Here is a 26,921-nt window from a genome sequence, read left to right as displayed (position 1 = left end):
GTGCTCTCCATTGTGTTGTACCTATTCAAGTCATTGGCTTTGCAACCGATCGTCCGGCGCCATCGAGGTGTCATATATGCTAACTATATATTCTTTAGGAAACCCAAGGAGGCCAACTGGGTTGAAGTTCCAATTATTGTCTGTTTTTAAGCAGAATTTTCGGAACACTAAAACATATTTTTGTGGTACGCGTACATGCCAGGTGAAAGACATAACTACTTATATAAGATAATTTCCACATGACAATATATAAATATAACTAAAAAATGAATATACAATATACATTTTTGATAACCCAGAAATGCTATCGGAAATAAAATACTCGAAACTGTCCAAAGGGAAAAAAGAGACAATCATTAGGTACATAGACACCATGTATGCATGGCTCTATGAAGAAGATATGGAGCCTCACTTAGTCCTGATCTATAAATCCTCTCAAAGGCTTTTCTAACTGCTTCATCACTGCTTCCCACCCGGCATGTGTGGGGTGCATGTCATCCCAATAGAAAAATTTGTTTGACTTATCACACACATTGTAGAGAAGTTCTGACGGCGATTCGCCTTGCTGTCCGCAGTAACCTTTCGAGTCTAAACTCTCGCAGCATGGTGACATCTTGCGTTTGAACTGCTTGGATAGCTCTGAGCCTTTACCTGTATTAATGTACATCAAATAAAATGTTCATATGAAGTAATTCAAACACACAATCAAATTAGATTACAAATTTAAAAAATAATGAGAAACTTGTGTATGCAAGTTCACACATACCTGACGCGTGATCCACAATATTAGTGAAGGCGGTGTATAGATCGACAATGTGGACATTTTTCTTTACCTCCATCACTTGTTTCAAGTTACTGTTATGGATGGATGCGCCCAAATTTCCAAAGATATCGCATGTGGTGTAGTTGTTATTTCGAGTTTGTGATGGCGTGCAACCGATGGGGTGCAAGTTGTTCACAAGAACCTTTTTCACCCCAATCTTCTGTAACTGTTCCACATTGGCTGCAATCTCCTTGGTCACCTTCCCAATATAAGCATTGATCTGCATTGCATACATAAAAACTAAATTAGTAAGATATACACATACATATTAGTTGTTGAAACACCCTAAAAGAAATGTTCCGATTGGTGTACACATGCATGCGTTCCGCTGCTATGCTAGCTACTCACATCGTTGGGATTACTTAAGCCGATGACGCCGGTGCTTGCATAGTCATTGCCTGAAAATGCCACGAGCGCTACTGAGCGACCCAATTGATTTTCTGTGATTGTCCCATCCTTGACCATCTTCTTGAAAGTCTGAACCTGGTTGGCGAGGGTGGGGACATCGTTTGAGATACTATCAAACACGCCGGCGCCACCACAAGCAAAGGTCATGCCTGAGGGGTCGCAGGTTTTCTCCGCTGTGCGGGCATGCGGCGGAGGGGCTTCCTCTAGGCCCAACATTGTTGCTGCAAGTAATTTACAAATCAACGAGTAGGGTCAATTATGATGCACCAGGGATTACATATTAATTTAAAACTAGGTGCATATACTTAGCTAAATATGAGATTACAGCATGACATATACTCCGTACTTACCGATAAAATCTGATTGGATTTTATAGTTTGAGAAGCGACCAGACGGAGTATTCGGCCGTGGAAACCCATCGGCGTCGACGTAGCCGGAGCCGTAGGGGTAGGCCCATTGCCGGGACATCTCTGTGACAGGGTCAGTCAGAGGGAGGTTCCCGTTGTCGGCGAAGTCATCCCCGAAGACGAAGAAGGTGTTGCTCGACTGCTTCTTCTGATGGCCGTCGGTAGGCGCAGGCCGGGCCTCCACACCATTGGGATTCAGAACGAGGAGCAGGACGAGGACGAGGCCGAGGGCGGCCGGAAGAAGCTTCATCGATCCAATCCCTGGAGTGATTTTTCTGTCGCTGCGGCGTCGAAGTCGAACTGCTGCTGTTGCTCGCGAAAGAGAAAACCTCGATCGAAATCAGGAGCACAAAGCTAGCTTGTCTGCGATCCTGGCCTGGTCCTGTCTTCAACTTATATAGATAGAAAAACATTGCACAAAAGAAGGGCGCTCGGTCGGTCGGAGTCGGGAACCCACTCGCGCGGGTGTGCGTACGGAGTGCACTACGTACACAGTCGGACACGGATTTCCGTCATGGACATGGATTTCCGAGACATCAAGTTCCTCTTGATCCTGCTGACCCGGGAGTTTTGGCTTGAGCAGAATCGCCGGATCTTTCGCAATCAGATCATGACTGTGAAGAGATATTTTGTCAGCCTCTAGGCCCTCTACAATATCTGTAGAAGTGTACATAGTTGGCCACTACACTTTGCCTCTTCTACCTTGTTACATGCGCATCATCCATGGGCACAACAGAATCTTCAGCCGCAAGCAATGGCAGATCCTTGGAGCAGTTTCACATTTCACAAGAGATCGTTGGAAACTACACTGCTTGTCAAATGACACGGCACAAACTTTTGAGCACTTCCAAGTACGTGAATATACTCAAGGCAAATAGAAAATGCGGAGGGATCAGAGTATTATATGGCCCGTAACTACAGAGTATTATAGTGCCACAAAGTCGGGCTTTGACCAAAGTTTGTTCTCACTGTCACTGATGGCAACCGACAGCAAGGGAGGACCCGAAACCAAGCTGGTAAGAACTGGAAAGGATCGTCAAAATTAGCACTGCATGTTCTGATGAAATACGATATATGGGAGGACCGTGTCTAACCAGACTCTGTCCTTGTATGCAGAAGCCCACTATTAACAAAACAAGCACGATAGATAAGCGAATAATCAGAAACAATGCACTGACAAGACAAAAGGTTGTCTCTGGAGATGCAGCCATGGAGAAGACGGATGATAGAAGCACACAAAGCTCAGGTGCAAAACGTTCAGCTGGAAAATGTGGGCATGGAGGACGGAAGGATTTGAGTATGGAGGATGGATTGTTATTCTAGGAGTAGGAGACCCCATCCAGGCCCAGGGGCTTACTTCGATGGCCACATACAATTCACCGACGATTATGGTAGACCACGGCACCACCCGCTCAAGAACGACTAGGAGCAGATGGGGTACAACCGTACAACCAGACAAGTAACTACAACTAGCTTGTTTCATATGCTTCCCTTGCCCTTTTCTTTTAGTTTTGGTTGGCCACTGTATTTGGCACATATGTCCTTCCTTCTTGTTAAATATAGGTGTTTAGTCATGAGTTTGATATAACAAGCCAACTGATGTGCTTCTCATGTGTCATAAACTCATAATAGTAACATCAGTTGTCTCACTTGAGAAAGGGTGGAGCTCGCAAATCCTTGCGTTTGCAAATTTTCCAACCTTGTACCTCCTGTGGGCTACACTTCACAAAAAAATATCCTCAGCAACAAAATTGGATTAATTCATGAATTGTTGCTCTCATTGCAGGAGATAAAAAAAAATAGCATTAATGGTTTACACTTGAGATGGGTAAAGGTCAATATGAAATTGCACCTTCACTTTCATGTGGAAATACCCATAGCAGTCTACATGTGTCAAATTCAAGATAGATTCATTCAAGGCTAGCGGAGGAGACACTCCCCACCGTGCATCCTCCTTTGTGTCGTGTATCCTCTTAATCCATGATCATGGTGAGGCTGGGTACATGGAAGTGGATGAAAGACACCTTGCACATACATGACAGATGAAAGGCATTACTAATTATAAAGACAAATTTTCACAAAACGAGTGAAATATATAATATACATTTCGAGAAGTCGGAAAAGTTATGGCCTCTAAACTACTTGAAACTACCCCTGCCCCCTCAATAAAAAACAATCGAAAGATATATACATAGGCTCTGTGAAGATGATATGAAACCTACGCTAATCTATAAACTCTATCAAGGGCTTTTCGAGCTGCTTCATCACTGCCTTTCACCCTGCATGCGTCGAATGCATGTTGTCCCACTAGAAAAAAGTGTAGGACTTATCACGCACACCGTAAAGAAGCTCCGATGATCACTCGTCTTGTTTTCCACAGTAACCCATTGAGTACAAACTCCCGCAGCATGGGGACATCTTTTGCCTGGCTGGATAGGTCCTCATCTCTTGTTTTTCTCCAATATTCCAAAGTTCTTGGTTGGTTGATTTGGCATTCGAGAGCAAGTCTTGAATTAGCTAGGCCTCAACGGGAGTATTTATAAGTTGGACATCATGGTCATGAGATTCTTACCGTTCCTCGTGTAATTGACATGAAGTTCTCATTCATCTTTTTCTTCTCCTTTTGGAAGGGGAGACAAAGCATGGAAATTGAATGATCACATGATTGTACAACATATACTCTCGCATGATAAAACAATGATAAGATGGCTCTTAAATGACTTGATCAACACTCACCACACACTTAGCTAGCAAAAAAAGCATATACCCACACACACACCTACCTCTTCCTAAAACAACCAAGTTCAAAGAACATAAAATCACACCTGCGAACACTTGTCATATGTGGCATGGACCGTCCTTGATGCCATTCCAAGGAAAAGCGGTGAGAGGGTGTACCGATACCTCATGTATCGATGCATATACTGGGCGTCCCAGTAGCGAATCAATATTTTGTTTTTCAATTTCCATTCATTTGTTTTTTTTTACATTTATAAATATTCTAAATAAAAAAAATCCAGAACTTAAACCTATAATTTTTTCTCAAATATCATGAATTTGAAAAGTATTCACATAGTGTACAAAAATTGTGAACTTTGATTTGAATATTGTTGATAACATTAAAATACATTATGACACTAAAAATATTTAAAACATAACTAAAATAGTTTTGAAAACATTTTAAAAAATATCACATATATTTTAAAAATGATAATCATGTGTTTGAAAAATGTTAAATGTGTATAAAAATATTAAAAATGTGTTAAATGTACTTAAAAATGTAAAAAAATTGGTCTAAGAAAAAAATGTACACCATGTATAGAAACAAGTTGACATGAAAATAATATTTCATAAAATGTTCATCATGCATTTGAAAAATATTAAAATGTATATAAAAAATATTCTTGATGTATAAGAACAATGTAAAGCATGTAGGAAAAAAAGTTTACATGAATATTTTTGCAAAAAATGTAATAATATATATATAAATGGTAGAGGGATATAATAAACGTTTGATATGTATACTAAATATGTACACTGTGTATGAACAAGAAAATATGCATCAAAACATACATTGAAAAATTGTCAATCATTTATTTAAAAAATGTTCAACAGCACACAAAAAATGTTTCCAATGTATATAAAAATATTTCAAGTACATGAAAATTATTAATCATGTATAAAATATTGTTCCTGTTCTAAGAAAGGAAACAATGAAAACCGAAAAACACAAAGAAAGCCAAAAAAGAAACAAAGAAACCGGAAGTAAAAACAAAAAGAAAAATATTATAGAAAAAACCCAGTGAATACTAAGTGAGAAACATATAAAATAGAAGGTAAAAACCGAGAACAGAAAAAGTGATGAATAAACGAAAGAAACAAAAAAAAGCAACAACGAACATAACAAACAATGAGCGGGTGAAGGAACATTGCGATTGGGCTGGCCCAATAAGCATTGTTCGAAAATTCATTTGATTAATCAGTTAACGGGTCAGTTAATCGTTATTCATAAGATGACCAGCTCGAATAATACCTATTCATCGCATTAACTTGCTAGGCCGATTAATTAGTCTGGAAGACCGATTAGCTGGCATGTCACACCTATTAATCGCTACTGGCCTGACCTTTCTGCTTGTCCCAGCCCCTCCCGATGACTGCTCCCCAACCCCTTCTTCCATATTGATTGGCTATATGTTGAAAACTATGTGGAAAGGTTTAAATGTTTAGTTGATTAATTTCAAAATTTGTCATTTTGTGGGTTCGGTTGCAGCCGGATTATCAAATTTGCATCTTTCCTATGTTTATATAAGTCGACAGTAGATTATTTTCTGGTATATCACATAACTGAGAGCGTGAAAGTATGGTATAATACATAAAAAAGTATGTTGATAGGTTTTTATTTAATCTATTGATTAATGATCAATTGATTAATCCAGTTAATAGGCCAATTAACTGATTAATTGCTACTCCCAAGTTGATCGAGTAGTTACCGGTTAATGATTTTTTAAACAATGCCAGTAAGTATGCCACACGAAAGCTTCAGGCGAAACATGAGTTACTCTTGCTATAAATGAGATATAATTCTCGCGGTGGACGAGAACCACCAAATTTTATGGTCACACAGGGATACTTTATTTTTTTTAAGAACGGTAGAATGGGCTGGAGCTGATTAGAGGTGTCTCTTGGGCTGTCCTATGCGTCGCTCGTTTTGCCTAGCCCAGTTTCTTTTTTGTCTTAAGAAAATTGGATAATTCTTTTTCTTATTTTTCTGTTCCTTTTTTCCTTTTCTGCTTAATTCCTTTCCTTTTTATTTTCTGGTTTATATTTTCCGATTTTTTTTATTTTCCTTTCGAATTTGAAGTTAGTACATTTTTCAAATTTGAAGAACATTTTTTAAAATACATAAATATTTTGAATTTATGAACAATGTTTGTAAAACGAGAATTTTTTAAATTTAAGAACAATTTCCAAACACAAAGTTAGTTAAAAAGTTGAACAAAATTTTGATATTTCTAGTTTTTATTTGAAAATACAGAAGATTTTCATGAAGTACGGAATATTTTCTTAAAATATCGAACATTTTGTTAAATACCGAACATTTTTGGAAATTCCAAAACATTTTTAAAGTTACGAATGTATTTGAAAAACAACAACAATTTGAAACTTAGAACATTTTCTCAAAAGCATAAAACAATTTTAGAATTTGAATAATATTTTTTTGAATCCAAAATTTGTTTTGAAAATCTCGAACATTTTTGAAGTTATTTATGTTTTTGAAAAATGGCAAATAATTGAAATTTAAACATTTTCTAACCTGTTCCTGTTTCCTTAGTTGTACTCACTTTTCTTCTTTCGCTCATTTTGCGTCTTTTTTGAGCAACTTTTCAGAGGGAAAAGTGAGAAAAATATGAATGCAAAAACCAGAGACATGGGAAAAAGTGAGGAAAATGGTTGACGAATGGGGAAAAGTGAGTACAATTAAGGAACCAAGAGCATAAGAATAAAAATACCTTCTTAAAAAAGCCAAGATATTTTTCAAATTTGAAGAAATTTCTTGAAAATCCATACATTTTTTTAATTTCTGAAATCTTTGAAAAACGATTTTTTTAAATTTTGGAATTGTTTTACAGAGCAAGAACATTTTTTACAAATTTAAGAACAATTTTTGAACCGGAATTAGTTTAAAAATTGAAAAAAAGTTGATATTTCGAACACTTTTAAGAAATACAAAACATTTACTGAAAATATCGAACATTTTCTTAAAATACAGAATATTTTCTTAAAAACCAAAAAAAATTTGAAGATACCAAATATTTTTTGAAGCTATGAATGTTTTTTGAAAAATCGCAACTATTTAAATTTTAGAAAAAATTAATAAATCAGAAACATTTTTTGTACTTGAAGAAAAAAATTGAAACTCCAGAACATTTTTCTAGAATCCAGAGCATTTTTTGAAACAGAAACAAAAAAGGAAAAAAAGAAATAGATAAAGAAAAACTGGTTTAGGGAACCTATCAAAAGTTTTCCAAAAACGGAGAAAAACGGCTGGAACCTCTAAAAGGTTTCCATAACTGGGATCAATGAAACGTGCTAATGGCCAGCCCATTTAAATCGCTCGCCTCCCCTCCTATGCGTTTGCCCGGCACTTCGACGCAACGAACGTCAAATAGGATATTCCAAAGGGGTACCCCTATTTCTTGCTTTAAACAAGCACAGGGAAGCCCGAAATCACTAATTGAGGAGTAGATCTTTTAACGGCCATTCCCATCCTCCTCAGTTTACGACAAGGATGCAGTATATGACCGTCACTTGTTGCAACCTGGAAGTTATTTTTTCTAGATTCATTATTTTAAAATATTTGATCTCTTAAACTGCGACCAAATGGCGAACCGTTTTCACCATTGAATTTCTCGCAACGAGATTTTTAAAACTAAATACCATGTTGATAAGCTTTGATGAACTTTTAGTTTATAGAAAAAACACAATGAAAAAACCATACCTCCCGCGGAAGGAAAAAAAACACGTTTTTCCGTTTTCGAGAGGCACGGCCATTCCTCTCGCGAAAGCGAAACCGTGTCGCTCCTTTTTCGAGGGGCGTGACTGTGTCTCTCGCGGAAGCAAAACCGTGCCTCTTGAGGAAGGAAAAAAACTCGTTCTATTTTCATTATTCGAGAGGCGAAACACGTGCCTTTCGAGGAAGAAAAAAACATGTTTTTTTTTGTTTCTGACAAACACGACCGTCCCTTTCGTAGAAGCAAATTTGTGCCTCTCGTAGAAACAAAACCATGCCTCTCGAGGAAAGTGAAAACACATTTTTTTAATTTTCATGAGTCGTCCCTCTCGCGGAAGTAAAATTGTTCATTTCAAGAAAGAAAGAAAAGTCCATGCAACTCGTTTTGAAATTATTATTCATCCAAAAGCCGAGAAAGACCGGTGAATAACCCAAAACGTCAAACAGACAAAAAAACAAACATATAAAAAGCCAAAAACACATGCAAAAAGTAAAACAAAAAATAAAATTTGGATAAAATGCCCCGACACGTGACGGTGGTTAGAGCGCGTCAAGTGACAGCACGTGAGAGTGGCCCTTCAGTGGCTCCCGGAGAAGCTCTCCTCAAATAGCTGCTTCCGGGGGAGCCTCCCATCTAGGGGAACCCAGATGAGTCGGCTCAGTCGCTTGAGAGGCCATGACCTGCTTTTTCCTTTTGATTTATATTCTCGACTTTTGCTTTATTTTGTACTTTTTCATACATTAAAGTATTCTACATATACAAAAACATAATTGAAACTATTGGACAAGTATTTGGAAAATATTTAATAAGTATTAAAAAAGACACACAAGTATTTGAAAAATCTTGAACAAAATAAATGGATTAATAACAAAGAAACGGAATGCAAAAAAAAAGAATGAAAAACAGAAAAAAAGAATCAATATAATAGAAAAAAAATGGAGAAAAAAAATGAAATAAAACAGGAAGAAAAAAAAAAACGGAGAAAAAACTCGCCTATTATCCACCTGGGACCGAACTCCGCTTCATCTTGTCTTTTTATTTTAGCATGCGCGAACGGGTCGGCCCAGTTACCTATCTTTAGCGAGACTTCTTTGACGACTTGCTTAAGACGCTGCAGACATAAATGGCTAGTCTTCGAAATCACTAATAGAGAAACACTTTTTAAAATATCACTTTCATTTTCCAAGTTACAACAAATGACACGCATCATTTATTGCAACCTAAGATTTTTTTTAATCCATTTATTTAAAATATTTTATCTCCAAAACAATATACCCAAATCTCGAACCGTTTTTATCATTGGATTCCTTGCATTAAAGTCTTCAAAAGTAGATCACATGTTGAGAGGTATTGATGAAAATAAATCACGACATAAGCATCCAAAATACGACACCTGACGGAAACTGAGTGTGCGTCAAGTGACGTACTCTCAGTTGACCTTGAATAATTATTGGAAGGCTTCTAAAGAAGCGCTCGTCAACTAGTTGTTCTCGCTAATCTCGTTTTAGCCTTTAAGTGAGATATAGCTTTGGCGGTAGAGCTGGCCCAGGTACGCAGGGCCCACGTGCTTTTCTTACCCTTACGGGCTTACCTATGCATATTTCGTGCTGGGCCTTGGGCGCAGTCCAGCAGAGCGTAGGGACACAAGGCCGAAGAAGCCTCCCGACCTAGAGCTCGCACGCCCGCGCCGCCGCTCCTCGCCGTTCCACCCGGGACTCCGGCCGTCGTGCTGCTGCGCCGCCGCCGAGCGGCGACCCCGTCCTGAGCCCTGATCCCCGGGCGCCATGTTGCACTGCCGTAGTGCTCCTGTTGCTGCCGTCGAGCACTCCAATCCCCAACACTGAACACTGGGTAAGATTTTTCTACCGAGATTGAACTGAAATTGAACTGAGAAGTACCGTGTGTTGTACTCGAATCGACGTGTATCTGTATCAATTTCATTTCATGTCATACAAATGGACGATGAATGGTCTTTTTTCATCGGCAATCAACTGCGAAAATGGGAGGCACAGCTGAAGTAAACCATTGATTTGGTACACTTTTGCATCCATGTATTGTTATTTGTAGTATTTTTATTTTCTATCTATTTTTAGATCATTAAGCATTGTGTTTAAATTGCATATTTATTATGTAATTGAGCTGTATATTGTGTGCCATCGCATGGAGTAATTTCATATAGTTATGGGGGTAATCTTTTAGTAATTATAGGCGCTAAAGTTTTCCCTATCTTGGCCCCAATCCTGGCCATGGTAAACCTTAGACTAGTTCTATTATGTACATGACTTACCTGAGCTCCTCTCCCATGCTGGCGGCACAGTCGGAGAGGGAGGGGCACACGCCTGGTCACCACAAGCAACTCTCAGCGGAGAGGCCGGAGATAGAAGAGGAAGGGAGACACGAGAGCCTGTCAACAGCCGTTTTGTTTTATCGAATTCACCCAAAAAAATTCTCTTCATCATCATATATACTTGTATAAATTTCTTGCTACAGAGTAAACCATTGCTACGCAATGTTTATGTATACACGTGCAGATCAGATTGATCAACTAAGCGGAAAACAAAACTAAGGAAAAATAATCAATGGAACCGAGAGAAAAAGAATATGCGACGTGCCGAGCACATATGTACCTATAGGAACCAATACAAACTACAAACACATTCGGAGCATTCGTTTCCGGCTGGTTGAAATTGGGCCGTTTGTCCTTCCGTGCACTGCCACTGCAAGATGAATCACCTTCTCTGGAAGTTGAGCACCTTGATGGAGAGACCGAAGGCGACAGCAAACAGGACGGCGAACCCGGCAGTGACGACGGCGACGACACCCAGGAAGTCGTGCTCGAATCCGAAGAAGCTCTTGAGGAAAGCGTCGATGGGCTCGCCGCTGTCGAGAATCTCCGTGAGGTCACCGAACTGTGAGGCCACCAGCCCGTAGAGTGTCCATGACACAGGGCACACCCACGAGTACCACCTCCACCACACCGGCATCGTCGGCCGTGAGATGACGAAGCCCGAGAAGAGGTTCCACACTCCGTAGAAGAAGGAGGAGACGATGGAGGCGATGTTGTAGCTGGGGGTGAGCCCCACGGCGAGCATGCCGTAGTAGGTGAAGTAGAGCAGCGTGAAGTACATGAAGTAGAGGTACCAGCAGAACTTCTTGGCATCCCACTCGAAGCCGATCATGGCGTAGACGATCACTCCGTATGCCAGCGACTGCACCAGCACGTAGGGGAGCTCCACCACCACCTGCCCGAATGCGTACGGCAGCGCCGAGTACATCCCGGCCGCCCGCTCCCGGTAGAAGACCGTCCGCTCCACCGCCACCACAGGCTGCACCGACGATGAGTAGGAGATCCCCATGAAGAGCACCGCCGCGTACATGGAACCCATCGCGTTGAACAGGTCCTGCTTCCTTGACGTCTTGCCCCCGAGTTGCCAGAATATGGTTCCGAACATGAGCGCGACGACGAGGGAGAAGAAGAAGCGGACCACGGTGTACTGGGGGTTCCTCCAGTAGGACAGGTGCTGCTTCCACAGGCACGCCATGCACTGGGTGATGGAGCTCTGTGAGTACTGCGTCGGGAAGTAGAGATCATTGGAGCCAGCAGGGGCCCTGCTTAGGTCCCTGATCACGCTCTGGTTTCTCCTGGAAAATATTATCATACCATATGTTGTTTGTCAGCCCATCATATCTCCATTGATCAATCCTTGAGCAAAAATGCAAATTTAATGACTTACTGGTACAGATCTGAGTTCTTGTAGACTTCTGCGAAACTAACACCTAGTATGTCTTCTTGTGCCTGTGAGGTCACTTCCAGCATCCAAGTTGCCGGATTGTACCCTGGTTTGATCTTGCTGACCCGTTCGATTCCCTGAGGAAATTAAAACCAGCAAATTGTTACTATCACTCAAAGCCATGCAATGCAAGATCTAAAAAGATCTTGAAAAGGAGGAAATTAAGAAAGATCAAGCATTTTTCAGAGAAGCCAAAGTTACCTCAAAGTATTGGATGAGATCACATGACTGGTGCCCTAGAGGACCCACGTATATCTCCTCCCCTCCTCTCTTCATCAGGAACAGCTGCGAGACAGGAAAATGTCAATTTTGGAAACATGCATGAAAAAGTGAATTTCTGCTATAGTTATAATTACCTCATCGAAGGCTTCGAAAATGTCGATGCTAGGCTGATGGATGGTGCAAACAACTGTCCTGCCCGTGTCGACAGTGTTCCTCACCGTCCTCATGACAATAGCCGCGGCCCTGGCATCAAGGCCAGAGGTAGGCTCATCCATGAATATTATAGAGGGGTTAGCAACAAGCTCGACCGCGATCGTCAGCCTCTTCCTCTGCTCCGTTGACAGGCCGTTCACTCCAGGTAGTCCAACAAGCGCATCCCTCAGTGAATTCAGTTCTACCAGCTCCATCACTTGCTCTATGAACATCTGTTAAAAATGATACAATGGAGTTGTTCAGATCAGAACAAGTGTAATGTATCCCTGGCTTGAGTGCCCGGCCCAGAACAAGGACGCATATATACATACCTTTCTTGTTTCTGACTCGACATCGGAAGGCAGTCGGAGCCATGCGGAGTAGACCAGGGACTCGTACACCGTCACATTTGGCGAGTGGATGTCATTCTGCTCACAGTAACCTGAGATACGAGCGAAGGTCTCCTGCTTCTTCGGGTAGCCGGAGATTGAGATGTCGCCTTCAATGTAACCTCCAGTCTTCCTGCCAGCCAACACATCCATCAGCGTGGTCTTGCCGGCGCCGCTGACCCCCATCAGCGCTGTCAGGACTCCCGGCTTGAAACTGCCACTGACTCCCTTCAGCAAAAGCAGCCTATCTTCATCAACACCTTGTGCTTTCATTTCCTGTTATGCAACAATATATTTTGTCAGCAAGTTAAATAGTTAGAAACTGAAAGATTTAGAACTCAATCAAATAATAATTGATATGATTGAGTTTCAGTGCGCAGATTAAGTTCTAATGATAGCGATGTCATTAGAACCATTGATGGGAGTTGCGAATCTGTTGAAGGGCATTACCGCAGGCATGTCAACAGAGTATCTCATGTTGTTGAAGGCAACAGCAAGCGGTGCAAAGGGCAGGACCATTCCCCTCCTACCACTGCCATCTGGGGCGGCAGAATTTCTCCTTGAGTTGTTGATGTTCCCTGCATAAGAGAAGTTTGGCCCTTTAGATGATATTTTGCCATGACTGTGTGCATCAATCATATCAATGATGCAGACGCTGGGGGTTATCCTCCTTTTTATTTTAAAAATGACATGTTGCCATGTTCATTCATATCCCAATTGCTACTGCAAGTGGCCTTACCTGAGACCGCAGAGATAGAGCCATCAGGAGTTTCGCCGGTGATACTGGCATGCTTCTCCTTCAGTACATCCTCTGAAAGAATTTGCTGAGATTTCCCCAACGCTGCATGTTTTTAAAAGAAATGTACTCAGATCAAGTGCTTGAACAAAATATGCATTGCAAAATTCCATTCTAGAAGCATTGGATTACGTTTAAGGTAGCTTAGAGCGAGGGTGAAGAGGATGTTGAACACGACGACGTATCCCACGAGTGCCCCAACGCCAATCCAGTACCATTTTGCCTCAGTGAAAAAGCCCCTGGACTTGAGCACATCTATTCCTAGAGTTCTGTTGGACCCCTGGAGAACCTGCAAAATAGTTTTGACGATCAGAGCTGCCGGTAGTATTACGTTATGTCTGTGACCAATATTTTCCTTGTCAAGATGGAAACAACACGACATACCCGTTGCCATTTGTCCCCAAGGAATTCATTTACAGCAATGGCGCTCATGGCATACTGAAGAGGTGACATCCAGTAGCCCCAGATCCACCATTTCTTCACATCATCTGTCATAAACAAGCAAATATGAAAATCGTGTCTCTGAAATTTACATTTCAATGACCTAGTGAATAATTATTTGTTGTTCCAGGAGAGGAGCATTACGATGCGACAGGACGAATCCACTGAGCACGAGCAGCACAAGAAGTGCAAAGGACGCCAGTGTATTTGCAACAACCATGGTCCTGCCCAATGCTGCGATAAACCTGAACAATCCTGCAGCCATCTGGTTGACAAGCAACAGCAGCAAGTACTGCTTGAACAGCCTGCATGCAAGAAAACAACTAGATAATTAATATTGGTACGTATTACTTGTAGGATCATGAGTTGTCTTGTCATGGTCTTCTTCCAGACATATAGTTTAATTGGTAGTCTGCCTCAGCAAGATGATTGATATTTGACGCGTACCTTCCAACATCTGGATCGAACCCAATGACGTAGTAACCCAAGAATACTGTGATGGCGACCTCAACGCAAGATATCGGGATCTTGAGGACCCAAGTTGGTATGGCGTAAGCCCATGCAGGGAAGAAGAGGTAATCCCTTTGCTTAAAGAAGACCGGCAATTTTATGGTGGCCAAAGCGAGCTCAGAGAAACCGTTGAACATGTGGGCAACTATAGCGAAGAACAGAGCACCCAGGTAAACAATGCCGTCGTTAACCGTACCATGGTGCATGTTTGTGCGCAGGAACAGTGTCATAACGATTACTGTCATTACCAGAAGCTGCAGATGGGTATCAGGTAGTTCCATTAGATCATCAATCAATCTCTTAAAAGTACAAAGATATGCCTAAAACTTAAATGAGATGGTAAAAAAATTAGCTTTACCTGAAAAGCCCGGAATTGGTAGACAAACAAATTCCTTTTCATGAGCAACCACTCCCTCTCGATGCACGCACGCAGCAGCTCTGTCTTGCTTGCGCCGTATGTCGAGGTTGTCAGTGAAGCAGGGTGGCACTGGCTCCTGTCGAAAGGGCGAGAGAGCTCTGCAGATAAACTCTGGCCAACATGAAATGCCTGGAATGCACGGGCAAACTCCTTGACTGGGACATATTGGTATCTCCGGTCACTCCTTGACCAGTATTGTGGCTGATCTTTCCTTGATGTCACCTATAAGTTTTACAAACCGCTGATGTTAGTAACTAAACATCAATTCAAAACATATACTTATGACTCCCTCCATTCCAAATTAGCTGAAGTTCTAGATTTGTCAAACTTATTTAAGTTCGACCGAGTTTATAGAAAAATATGGTAAGATCTGAAACATTAAATATACATAGTATGAAAATATATTTTAATATTGGTATATTTTGAAGCATTTCAGTTGACTTACTTCTTGCAAAAAGTCGGCGACCCCTTTCCGGTCGGGACATTTGAAGCCCATGGATTCGAAGAATTCAAGCACATGTTCACGTGGCCCTTGATACACAATGTGACCATCCGACAAGAGGATTATGTCATCAAACAAATTATATGTTTCTGGTGCAGGTTGCAACAAGGAAATGACAGTTGTGCCACTGAGGATGTTGGTGATTAGTCCAAGTGATTTCACTATCTGGTATGTGGTAGAGCTATCCAGGCCAGTGGAGATTTCATCCATGAACAGTGCTCTTTCTGCTCCGACCATCATCTCACCTTCAGAAAAATTCATGTAACCAAGGGTCAGCAAATGCTCAGACTCAGATTCTACTATGACAACGAGATGAGATGTTAATGGAGATCGTATAGTGTACGACAGAATAATCATGAGAAGTATATGTTGTGGTTCTAAAAAAAATCTTGGCAATGAGATCAGATGTTCAAGAAATTTGGAAGACTTGATATTTTTGTTCTACAATGTCCTCCACAATTACGCAGGCATGATAATCATACTGTCTAAGATTTTTGTAATACCAGACTTACCAGTTGTGACACGTTTGCGCTGCCCCCCTGAGATTCCTCTCAGCATATCATCTCCGACCATGGTGTCAGCGCAAATGTCAAGCCCTAAAATCTGCAGGGTTCAGCATAACAGCCGGTCAGAACTTTGCACATTGAGTAGCAAGGTATTGTTGTTGGATTCAGTACCTTGAGGATGTAATCAGTGATGATATTTGTATCCTGACCGCCCACTGATATTGCCTTCATGTAGACATCAAGATCTGGGTCTGGTTTGATATTTGCAGCCTTCTCCCTTCTTGATAGCTCAGTAAGCATGTCTAGGACAAGTTCATCAGAAATCAGCACACAACTATGAAGTGAGAGGAGTAAATTATCTCCCATAATGCGGTCAATTTTGAGCTCACCGTATCTGCTTCCGACCCCTTGGCATCTGGCTGAGAAGGCCAAGGTTTCCCGTACCGTCATCTCGGCGATGTGGAGGTCATGTTGGGATATGTAAGCTGCTGATCTCTGAGACACAAACTCATTCATTCCATGCCCATTATATGTCACTTTCCCGGAAACCTGGTTGGTTTGAATCAGACAAATGTAAGTTTCCTGGAACTTTATAACAAAGAAAGATTGCTGTAATCAGTCAAGTTGAATAACCTTTAGGTCAGAGCCTAGTTTCCCTGCCAAAGCAAGAAGCAGTGTGGTCTTCCCTGATCCTGGTGGCCCTAATAGTAACGTCATCCTGGATTTTTCATGAATACCGGACGTCAGACCATCAAGTGCAACTGATATATGTTGCTGAAGGACGGGACAGATACGGGAAATCGACGACTACTGAAGAATGTTTGACAACAAAGTACCTCTTTGGCTTGATAATTCCGTTGACATCGTGCAGGATGTTCATCGGGATCTTCTTGTTGGGAACAATACGGAGAAGATTCGCTAATGTCTGAAGTGGAAGGCAGGCGCAAGCAAAAAATGGTCAGGCTTGAAGAAGAAGATTCCCTAGGGTTCATGAGAATATGTAGTAGCTGCAGCACTCTTATTAGTACCTCTAGAGAATTCAGAGTGGTGTTGATGAAGGTGGGCAAGCCTCTGTTCCCCACATGTGCCAGCGCCTCGATGTTGAGGTGGTCGTATCGCACTTCGATCGTCGGAAAGTCGATACCAACTCTGAAACAAATCAGCAGCAGGGTGGGAAATTCAGCATCTCTTGTTGTGCTTGATTCCTCACTAAAACGGGATCGGGGCTTTGGATTGACAAGAGGAAGTCTATGAATGGTGCAAATGTTCAAATGTGTTTGGAAATATTTCTGTTTTTAGCAAATATAGTCCGGCTATCCTGTTCAAATGTTCAAACGTGTTGGTGGTAGGTGAGAAGAGTAGAAAGAGGTATGCAGAGGTGAGGGAGAGGCACCTGTCTATCCTCTGCTTGAGCTTGAGCAAGAAGCGCTCGTGGTCCTCCTCGGCGACGCGCACGAGCCGGTCGAGCAGGCGCGTCCTCTCCTGGAACCCGAGGCCTGCGACGTCGACGAGCCCGCCGCCGCCGCCCCCGCTGCCGTCGCCGGGGACGACGCCCTTGAGGACGCGGGCGTGCGTGGGCAGCCGCTCGAGCGACGCCCACATGAGCGCCTCCTCGTCGTCCTCGTCGCCCGCCCTGGACGACGACGCCCGGGAGAAGACGCCGCTGCCGCGCTGCTCCCGGTACGAGCCCATCCGCAGGCTCGCCACCCCGAACGCCGCCTCCCCCGTGTCCATGGCTGGCTGCCCCCCTCCCAGAAAGAAGGAAGGACGGTCGGATCAAGGTTCGTGCAGGAGAATGCGCTCCGTTCTTGATCGTTGACGCTCGGAGAGATCACGAATCCAATAACACGCTGTATGCCAGTTGCCAGCTTCCTGGTTTGCTGAAAGGTGGTTGCGGAGCACGATATATAGCGGGCTGGCGGCGACCGGGTTGGTGGAGGCAGCAGCGGCAGCATCGGCAGGGGTTTGAAATTCCATTCCACGGCGGCGGTCAAGGGTGAAGGTAGAGTTAGGAGGGTGCAGTGCATCCTGTGCTCTAGACTCTAGTGGCCCACTGGCGCCGGGGCGGGGGAAGAAAGGCGGGAAGCTTCCGCACGGGGCGGGCTTTCCCTTCCGCAGCGCACGCAGTTGAACCGGGGGGAATGCGGAACACACTTTGGCCGTGGCCGTGTGGGAGAGGAATCTGGGTCTGAGTCAGCCGACGTTGCCTTTTTAATTAAAAATCAGTGAGGAACAGGGGAGGAGACTCAGATATTCTAGAAGCTGACGGTAAGTCCTCAGGGCCTCTTTCCTTTTCCCTTCCTGTTTTATACTCCATCCGTTCCAAAATATAAGACTTTTTAGAGATTTTATTAGGAGACTACATACAGAGCAAAATGAGTGAATATACACTCTAAAATATGTCTATATACATCCGTATGTAGTTTATAGTACAATCTCTAAAATGTCTTATATTTAGAACCGGAGGGAGTATTATAAAAGCCGAAAAGGTGATGGGATCCACGCAAAAGTGGATGACTTATAAGTTTTAAGTTGGGGTGGAGCAACTTATGACTTATAAGTTGAGGTGACTTATAAGTTGGGTCTGTTTGGCAAAATAAGTCACCTTTTGCATTTTTCAACTTATAAGTTGGTGACTTAGGCCCTGTTTGGAACCATAATAGATTATGATAATCTGGATTATGAAGATAGATTATATAATCTGGTTTATAAAATTAATCTAGGTGGACATGTTTGGAGACCAGATTATATAAACTGTAATCCAGGTTTTACATCGTATAATGACCTGTCTGTCCTCAGTTTTTTTTAAAAAAAAGAAGGATGACGGTGGTAGAAATGTAATTATCTCCAACTTTACAAAGGTAATGAGTCATTAGCAATTCATAATCTGATTTTAGCCGGTATAGAGTAGATTATGAGTTTTTAATAGTCTATCCATCTAGTTTTTATAATCTACACCATAAGCTGTCTTGTTTGGAGACATAATAGATTATAAAAACTGGATTATATAATCTGGGTAGTTCCAAACAGGCCTTATTTGAAACCAAACAATCCCTTATTAGTGTATCGGTCTTACGTAGAGAAAATATCAACGAAATTGGTCCTTGTTCCGTGACGCGCCCGGCTTGACCTTCTCGTTGAGGCTCGCGGAAAGCCATCATCGCCATCTCCGTCTTCGCGCACGTTTGATATGCTTTCCAGATAAATAACTCCACCCATCATGACGTGGTATAACCGTTACGAACTCTCTCAGAGGCGTGCATCGGTGCATGCACTTGGGCACAGCCGTCGCTCGCATACACGACGGTGACTGATTGTGCTAGCATGCATGCATGCACGTGACCCGTTTGTTCTTCTATCTATAAGTGCATATCCGTTAACTCCTACATTTCCTATCGTAATCATGTTTTCATCCCGTTTTATACATAAATCAATCACCACGTCCATAAATACATGAGTAGTAGCGCAGGTTATAAACCCCACGCTGCTACTAAATTGACTAGTTAAAGCCCGTGCGTTGTCACGGAATATGAAAAATGATGACTTTTATTCATTAATCACAGTACCCTTCAATATTTGATGTGCTTACTTTGGACGTGGGATGATCTGCATCGTTGGATTGAAAAGAATGTACCAGTTGCATTTATTTGAGGGTTTCATTCGTGCTTCAAGTTTTTACAAATAAAATTCTTAAATGAGGTTATGGTACATGGGCTGATGGGCAAATCATTGAAACGGTATAATCCAAAAATGAAGACTCACAAATATAAAATGAAGACCTTTCGATAATTTTGTCTCTTGAAATTAGCACAAAGGTGATAGATTGCCGGAGGAGACATGATGCAACTGAGGACATCCGCTCCATGGAGAATGATGATGTCGGAGCTGTGCCTATGGGTCAACCTTCTGTTCCCGATGATCCCCTTCTTCACCATCACTACGAACTCCCCGTCATCGATTCAATCAGCCTAATCAAATGTATTATATATCGAGGACACATGGTCAATTTGGATTTCAGATTTGTAATCATTAACGAAATAGTACAAACTAATGAATGTAATTAATTGAAACCAATTAATTATTTTGAGGCAGAGACTGGAGTGAATAAACATACGCATGTTGTTATTGTTGACCTCCCTAATGATGTGTTGATACCGATGACAACTTGTATGGTGTTCTTCCGAGAGGCATGTTCTACCCCCTCAACGGTTGTGTATCCGTTGCCGTCTTTGTCGAAGTAGGCTAAGGCAGCAAACATGCGCTCCTCTCTTCCACCACGGCCAACCCCGATTCTTCAGGGACACTAAACGCAGCCAACCCCCCTCTCTTCCTCGCCTCCACCGCCATGTCCCTGCAACGGGCACGTCGCCTCTCTCCCACGTGCTTTCGAGATCCAGATCAAAGACCGAGGGAGATGAGGTGGAGCTCTGGGTGGGAGATGTACATGTCATGAGCTTGGGGGACGATGGAGACGGCGGCGGTAACCCTAGTTCGAAGGAGAAAAAGAAAATGAAAGAGGGGACGATGGGTATAGCAAAAACGTGGGCTGGTTTCTCACAGTGAACCGGTCGGTTGCTCGCTGGTTTTTTGAAGGGTATAATTGGAGAAAATTAGTGGGAGGAAGGACGTGGGTGACTGCGAGGGAGGAGGTATCGGTAGACTGGGAGGAGGTGGTCGAACCATCACGACAGACGGCAGATCCCTCTTTAATAGTATAGAAAAAATGACATCATTGAGGTGGTACCAATCTTGTGAAAAATAAATTAGCAACCTAATTATCATGCTTTCATCCATTCTCTAAAGGAGAAATTGTAGTTGACACTTGAGACAGAGTGATAAATAAAGAAGAATTGAAATATCGTAGTTGTCTGAAATTTTAAATCTCATAGTATGTATAACCATTTCCATCTACATAGTCACCCATGCTTGAGTGGGCAATTATCAAGTTGAAGTTGTTTTATGTTTGGAAGCTACATAAAGCAACCTGTACACATCAAGATAGTTCTGTTATTCAGAGAAGATACATTTATCTTGCATTACAATTAATTAATATTGAAAGATGTGATGAATATACTATAAAACACTTCAGCACTTTTACAAAGTAATTTCGCCGTACATATTAAGCAATACACAATAGTAACATCTTCTAAAATGTGATCCTGAAAAGAAATGGAACAATAGAAATTGCATCAAGTGGATGATAGCATTCCCTCTCAATGGTTTACGTACTAACACCGCTGGTAAAATCCAAGGTTTTGCATAAATACAATATCAGGGGAGTTTAGATCAAATTGGTAGCATTTTTGTGGGTCTAAGTTTTTTTTCAAATCTTGGGTGCACATAGGTGCTCATTCACTGGTATCTTTGTGAAATTTTGACTAACCCCATGACAACAGGAAACTCTTGAGTGTAGCTAAGCAAACAAAATGAGCAGAAGTAGCATGGGAATGTTCAACAAAGTTATAACCTTGTCTTGAGAAAACATATAAGGTTCATAATTTCTATCCACGTAAAATAAAGTTATAACCTTGTCTTGAGAAAACATATAAAGTTATAACCATAGGAATGTTTCTTTTTGCCAGATCCTGGGGCCGTCCTGTGCGCTTGCCGTCAGGATTCGAGTTGGACCCCGCGCCACCAGACTGCCCGCCCGCCTCAGCCTTCACCGCCGAGCCGAGGGTCCCGTCCGGCCCGTACTTCCTCGGCCGCCCCCTCTTCTTCTTCACGAGCTCCCCGCCGCTGCCGCTGCCGCTGACGCTGACCACCAGGGCGCCGCTGACGGGCTGCGGCATGCCCGGCGGGGCGGCGGAATCGGGTCGGTACATGGCCAGCGGCATGTCCGCGGGCTTCATTGCCAGCGAAGAGGCGCCGGGCGACGCCATGGGGTTGAAGGCGAGCGGCATGTCCGCGGGCTTCATTGCCGGCGACGAGGCGCCGGGCGACGCCATGGGGTTGAACGCCATCGGCATCCCGTGCATGATGTTCGCGGAGCCCGGCGGCATCGCGCCGTAGGCGTGCTGCGGCATTATGACGCCGGGGGGCACCGGCGGCGGTGAGCTCACGCGCGGCGTCTGCGGCTGCGTCTGTGGCGGCGGCGGAGGCGTCTGCTGCTGCTGATCCCATCCGTCCATCTCGCGGCGAAACCCTAGGCTCGCCAAATCGGCCGCGCTCTCCTCGGCCGCGCCGCGCGTCGTCGCTCCGAGCAGCGCGAGCGCGGTTAGCGGCGGTTGTACGTGAACCACCTCCACACTTGAAAAACTATAATCAAGGAAATTCGGTGAGGAGGGGAGCGGCAGGAGCGATGGAGTGGGGGAAGTTGGGGGCTGGGAGTTGGATGCGTCGTGCGGGGGGGGGGGGTGCCAGCGGATTTTCCAATCGCAGAGGAAGAAAGAGATTTTTTTTTAATTAAACCGACTGGTTTTTGAAGGGTTGAATAAAAATCGGTGGTGGAACGTGGGTGGGAGGGTAGCGAGCGTTAGCCTTGGGAGGTCGAACCATCGCAGAGGTTGAACCATCACGACGGCACATCCTGCTTTAATAGTAGAGATAGTAGTAGTATAAACCCCGTACTGCTACTAAATGGTCCCAACCATGCCCCTCGGAACAACGTCAAAGTAGTAGTAGCGCGGGATATAAACCCCATGTTGCTACTAAGTCATCCATATTGTGAGTGGCGGAGCTTCATGGGACCAACTTGGACGGTGGCCCCCTCACCCCAAGAAAAAAATCAGACTAAACCACATAGCTTTTATGCCCTATATTCAATAAAAATAGGCTAAAACATGTAGTTTTGTCCCTCCATAGATTTGGCCCAACTCCGCCATTGCATATCGTGCCTCCTCTCCTGGGACAAGTCATAGTAGTAACGCAGGGTTTAAACCCCGCGCTGCTACTAATTACAAGGTTTTTTAACAGCCATGAAAATCTCTTCTCCTTCCCTAAATCCCTCCTCTCTCACGTCCTTCTCCCAAGATGCATCGGACTCGCCTCATCGCCGTTGCCTCCTCACACCGGTCGACCACGAGGCGCCGGCCCTGCCGGCGACCAGAACCACCATGTGCTCATGTGCTCTCTATCTCTCCCTGAGGAGATATGACTGTACGGTCCGTCATGTTGCCCAATCCAAGCCTCAAGGGCAACTTCATTGACGATCCAATGCAAAAAAAACAAAGTGCAATATAGTTTGCGAGGAGATTACGATCCTTGGGTCGATCAGCCACACCCGACCTGAGTCTCGGGGGCTACTTCACACCGTTTTAATGTTCCTGAAGTATGTTGTTGAGCAAGGATTCGATCCTCAAACGAATTTTGTGAATCAGTCGGAGTCTCGGGGGCTACTGGGATCTGCGGTTTTATGTTATCCTTTAGGTGCATCCCATATTTTAGGCCGGCACAAACCTTAAGGGCAGCTGGCTATATATTTCAGTTTAAATAAATTACACTAATCATAAATATTTCATGAAAAAATGTCGCATGGAAAATGGCCTGGCAAAAAACTTTTTCCCACGAAGGCCAACCATCTACATCGACAACTCAAGACCGAGGTGGTGCACCACTTCGAATACAATCTGGCATGAAGGCCAGCTATGAATGGCTGCCTGCACATGAGAGTTTTATGGCATGAAGCTCGGCTAAACCCCTTCAACTTTTTCAAGACCGAGGTGGTCTACGTCACCTCGGATGCAGTCCGACGTTGGAACTCGGCTACAGTAAGGCACCGCCACACGGGAAAGACTTCAAACCGAGGTGTGTCATGAAAATAACAAGGCATTTGATAAAGGACGAAAACTTAAAGGAGCTCATGGAATTCCCATCGTATATACTCCTCAAACATACTTCGACAATCCACATGGACAAAGATGGGAAGATTTGATAAACCAGCTTTCAAGACCGACGCCCAAAGATGAGGAGCAGTTCGGGAAAACTGAGGAGTATCCTTGACTTGAAGACGGGATCAAGGGATACTATTGGTGTCCGAGAACAGGGGTACTTACCATGTCGACTCCTGACCAGGTGGGTCGGGCCGAGGACCCCCTTTATTGGTTGCATCCTGGGCCACTTTGGGTAGTTGATACGTCTCCAACGTATCTATAATTGTTTATTTGTTCCATGCTATTATATTACCATTCTAGGATACATTTTGAGTAACAATTTAAAAATTTATATTACTTTTGAGCAATAACCTATTAACCCAGTGCCCAGTGCCAGTTGTTGTTTTTGCGTGTTTGTTTTTTTACTTTTTTATGATTTTTCGGGACCAAAAGAAAACCTCGAAGCCTCGGAAGAAGAATAGAGCCCAGATGAGGGAGGCACAAGCCAACAAGGCGCGGTCAGGGTGTCGGTGCGCCCTGATGACTTGTCCGTCCTGGTGACCCTCCTACCTCCGTTCTTTAGCCTTTAATTCACATATATTCCAAAAACCCTAAAGAACATCGGGAAACACTTTTTTCGCCACCACAAGTCTATGTTCCACGGCGAACCCATCTGGAGCTCCATTCCGGTACCCTGTCGGAGGGGGATCGATCATGGAAGGCCTCTTTATCAACCTTGGTGCCCTCATGATGATGTGTGAGTAGTTCACTATAGACCTACAAGTCGGTAGTTAGTACTTAAATGACTATCTCTCTCTTGATCTTCAATACAACGGTCATCACATCTTCGCTTTGATCCATCTGATGTAGTACTTTTGTATGGTGGGTTTGTTGTGATCCTATGAATTGTGGGTTTATGTTCAGATTATTCATTAAAATTATTTGAGTCTTCTCTAAAATTATAATGATTCTTAGTTGCATGATCATTATAGCTTCATAAATCTCTCCGGTCTATTGAATTGCTTTGGCCAAGTAGCTTGATAATTCTTCAGTGAGAGGGGTGCATTGTAGTGGCTTCAACCTGGCGGGTTTCTATATCTTAGTGACAGAAGGGGACAAGATACGTCTTTGTGTTGTTGCTACCAAGGATAAAACGATGGGGTTTATTCATATTGATTGAATTTACTTTGTCTACATCATGTCATCGTTCTTCAAGCATTACTCTGTTTTTCATGAACTTAATACGTAGAGAGGCAAGCATATAAGCGCTCTTGAAGTAGAGTAATAGTAGTATGTGCAGGCAGGAGTCGGTCTATTTGCTTATGAATGTGATGCCTTTATACACATGATCAATGCCATGAAAATCGCATAACTATCCGCTTTTTTGTCAATTGCCCAACAGTAATTTGTTTACCCACCGTATGTTGCTTTCACGAGAGATCCCACGAGAGAACACCATGGCCCCCGGGTCTATTCACTTCTATATTCATAGAAATTATCTTTACCTTGCTTCCTTTATTTGTCTTTTATTTTATTTTGTAGTTTACAATTATCTACACGCCTTATTTGCTTGCCAATAACGAGATCAAGGGGATCGACAACCCTTTTGCCCACATTGGGTGCAAGTTGTTTGCTCTTTTGTGTGTAGCCGCTGAAGATGGTTAAGGATTGATATTCCTATTGGCTCGATAAACCTTGGTTTCTTAACTAAGGAAAATACTTACCTGTATTATGCTGCAATTACCCCTTCCTCTTCACGAAAAATCCAACGCAGATCACAAGTATTAGGAAGGGTTTGTGGCGTAGTCCCGGGAAATGTCATCACCAACTATCAAGTAACTTCACACAAATTATCATTCACTTGTTCTTCTTTTTATTTTCTATTATATTTTACTTGCTTCAAAAAAATAAAAAATAAAAAATATTTATCTTTGCTTCTCACTAGTTCACTTCTTTGCTCGCTATTTTACTTGTCCTGCTTGTCATGTTTTCTTGAAAGTTGTTATCATGTCTGAATTTGAGAAAGTTATCGTTCAAAGCGCTAGTGAAGATATCATTAGTGACTTGGATGAATGAAGACTAAAATTTATTGGTTCCACTCATGATCCTGCTACAAATCAAGTCCCTACTAGTAATACTCACATTCCAAAATTTATCATGTGGGCAATGGGAACATTATTGGAAAGCATGTCATCCAAGAATTCTTTGAGTATTCGATAGTTTTCCCTCTTATTAAAGGATCCATACTTGATCAAACCAATTGCTATGTGGATGCTATTACCATGCTTATATTAAAAATGGAAAGAAAATTTGTGCATCTCCATCTTATGCTTAAAAGATATTTTGGGACTCCCTAGCTTGCATGAACCCGAGATTAGGAATTTTTCTTTCACTATCCTTATGCATGAATTTGATTATATTGTGTGTGAAGAGAATTTTCTTTTGGCTTCTATGGAATAAAATATGAACATCCTCCCATAGAAGCGATCCTCCATAACAGAGATGTTATGCGTAGGTTGGAATCTAACGACTATCACAGTTTTGATATGAATAAGAGGACGAATGTGCTTCTCGAAGAATTAACACAATCCTTATTTCTTCACACTTATTGTAAATTTTAATGGATTTCTAAAGGAGTTAATGAAGGGTTTAGTGAATATTGTCAAGAAGACGCTATTAGGGAACCTATCATTGATGAAATCCATGTCTTATATGAAGAACCCTTTGATGATAGTGATGTGAGTAATGATATTATAAATCCTTTTGAACACTTGAGCTCTTTAACTAGGTTTGACAAAGGTGATTTATTAAGTAAAATTTTGGAGGAACTAATTTTGAAGGACATGAAGGGGTCCAACACTTGATCATATACATTATGCCTAGCTAAGGGCGTAAAACAATAGCGCTTGTTGGGAGGCAACCCAATAGTTATCTTATTTTTTTGCTTTTTTACTTTCTATTTTGGTGTAGTGACATGATTATTGCCTCTGTAATGATTGTGTTTTTATGTTTAAATTAGTGTTTGTGCCAAGTAAAGCCTTTGGGATGACTTGTATGATAAGTAGAATTGATACGGTGTAAATACAGAAAGTTTGACGTCTAGTAAAAAAATTCTCTGATTTTACTGAAACATATTTTTAAGCTAAATATTTTACACAGTATTTCTGTACAAATTCCTCAAGTCGTCCTGATT

The 26,921-nt window shown here is 42.5% G+C and overlaps 2 protein-coding genes across 3 annotated transcripts; both read right to left on the bottom strand.

Annotated features, from left to right (window-relative positions):
• Positions 1-246: 246 nt before the first annotated feature.
• Positions 247-1,963, bottom strand: LOC123413664 (GDSL esterase/lipase At3g09930-like). The gene is made up of 4 exons (XM_045106601.1): positions 1,582-1,963; positions 1,172-1,452; positions 767-1,043; positions 247-651 (listed from the first exon to the last, which is right to left on the bottom strand). Exons 1-4 carry the CDS (start codon positions 1,886-1,888, stop codon positions 413-415), a joined length of 1,104 nt encoding a protein of 367 aa, XP_044962536.1. The 5' UTR covers positions 1,889-1,963; the 3' UTR covers positions 247-412.
• Positions 1,964-10,582: 8,619 nt separating this feature from the next.
• LOC123407092 (ABC transporter G family member 44) lies at positions 10,583-18,198 on the bottom strand. 2 transcript variants are annotated; one of them, XM_045100134.1, is made up of 20 exons: positions 17,311-18,196; positions 16,946-17,066; positions 16,754-16,842; positions 16,551-16,635; positions 16,307-16,466; positions 16,089-16,219; positions 15,924-16,014; positions 15,355-15,656; positions 14,850-15,131; positions 14,429-14,745; positions 14,126-14,286; positions 13,925-14,028; positions 13,673-13,829; positions 13,484-13,585; positions 13,195-13,322; positions 12,688-13,020; positions 12,298-12,588; positions 12,143-12,226; positions 11,885-12,018; positions 10,583-11,792 (listed from the first exon to the last, which is right to left on the bottom strand). In XM_045100134.1, the coding sequence occupies exons 1-20, from the start codon at positions 17,649-17,651 to the stop codon at positions 10,880-10,882; spliced, it is 4,326 nt and encodes a 1,441-aa protein (XP_044956069.1). In that variant the 5' UTR covers positions 17,652-18,196; the 3' UTR covers positions 10,583-10,879. The 2 variants fall into 2 exon arrangements, with proteins under 2 accessions (XP_044956069.1, XP_044956068.1); XM_045100133.1 differs by having other exon boundaries at positions 16,089-16,466; positions 17,311-18,198.
• Positions 18,199-26,921: the final 8,723 nt, after the last annotated feature.

This window comes from Hordeum vulgare, chromosome 7H (assembly GCF_904849725.1).
Source record: "Hordeum vulgare subsp. vulgare chromosome 7H, MorexV3_pseudomolecules_assembly, whole genome shotgun sequence".
In the NCBI taxonomy this organism is placed as follows: Eukaryota; Viridiplantae; Streptophyta; class Magnoliopsida; order Poales; family Poaceae; genus Hordeum; species Hordeum vulgare.
The sequence above is the reverse complement of the archived record's forward strand: the minus strand, read 5'-3'. Positions and strand labels throughout refer to the sequence as shown.

What these genes read in the sequence shown, in the direction of transcription:
- LOC123413664 (XM_045106601.1), bottom strand. Translation starts at nt 1,888, where the DNA reads ATGAAGCTTCTTCCGGCCGCCCTCGGCCTCGTCCTCGTCCTGCTCCTC. An exon ending in AATCCAATCAGATTTTATCG is followed by an intron (nt 1,453 to 1,581) that starts GTAAGTACGGAG and finishes AATTACTTGCAG; the next exon opens with CAACAATGTTGGGCCTAGAG. An exon ending in GCTTAAGTAATCCCAACGAT is followed by an intron (nt 1,044 to 1,171) that starts GTGAGTAGCTAG and finishes TATGCAATGCAG; the next exon opens with ATCAATGCTTATATTGGGAA.
- LOC123407092 (XM_045100133.1), bottom strand. Translation starts at nt 17,651, where the DNA reads ATGGACACGGGGGAGGCGGCGTTCGGGGTGGCGAGCCTGCGGATGGGC. An exon ending in TTCGATCCAGATGTTGGAAG is followed by an intron (nt 14,287 to 14,428) that starts GTACGCGTCAAA and finishes TCTTGCATGCAG; the next exon opens with GCTGTTCAAGCAGTACTTGC. An exon ending in TCGAGTCAGAAACAAGAAAG is followed by an intron (nt 12,589 to 12,687) that starts GTATGTATATAT and finishes CATTTTTAACAG; the next exon opens with ATGTTCATAGAGCAAGTGAT.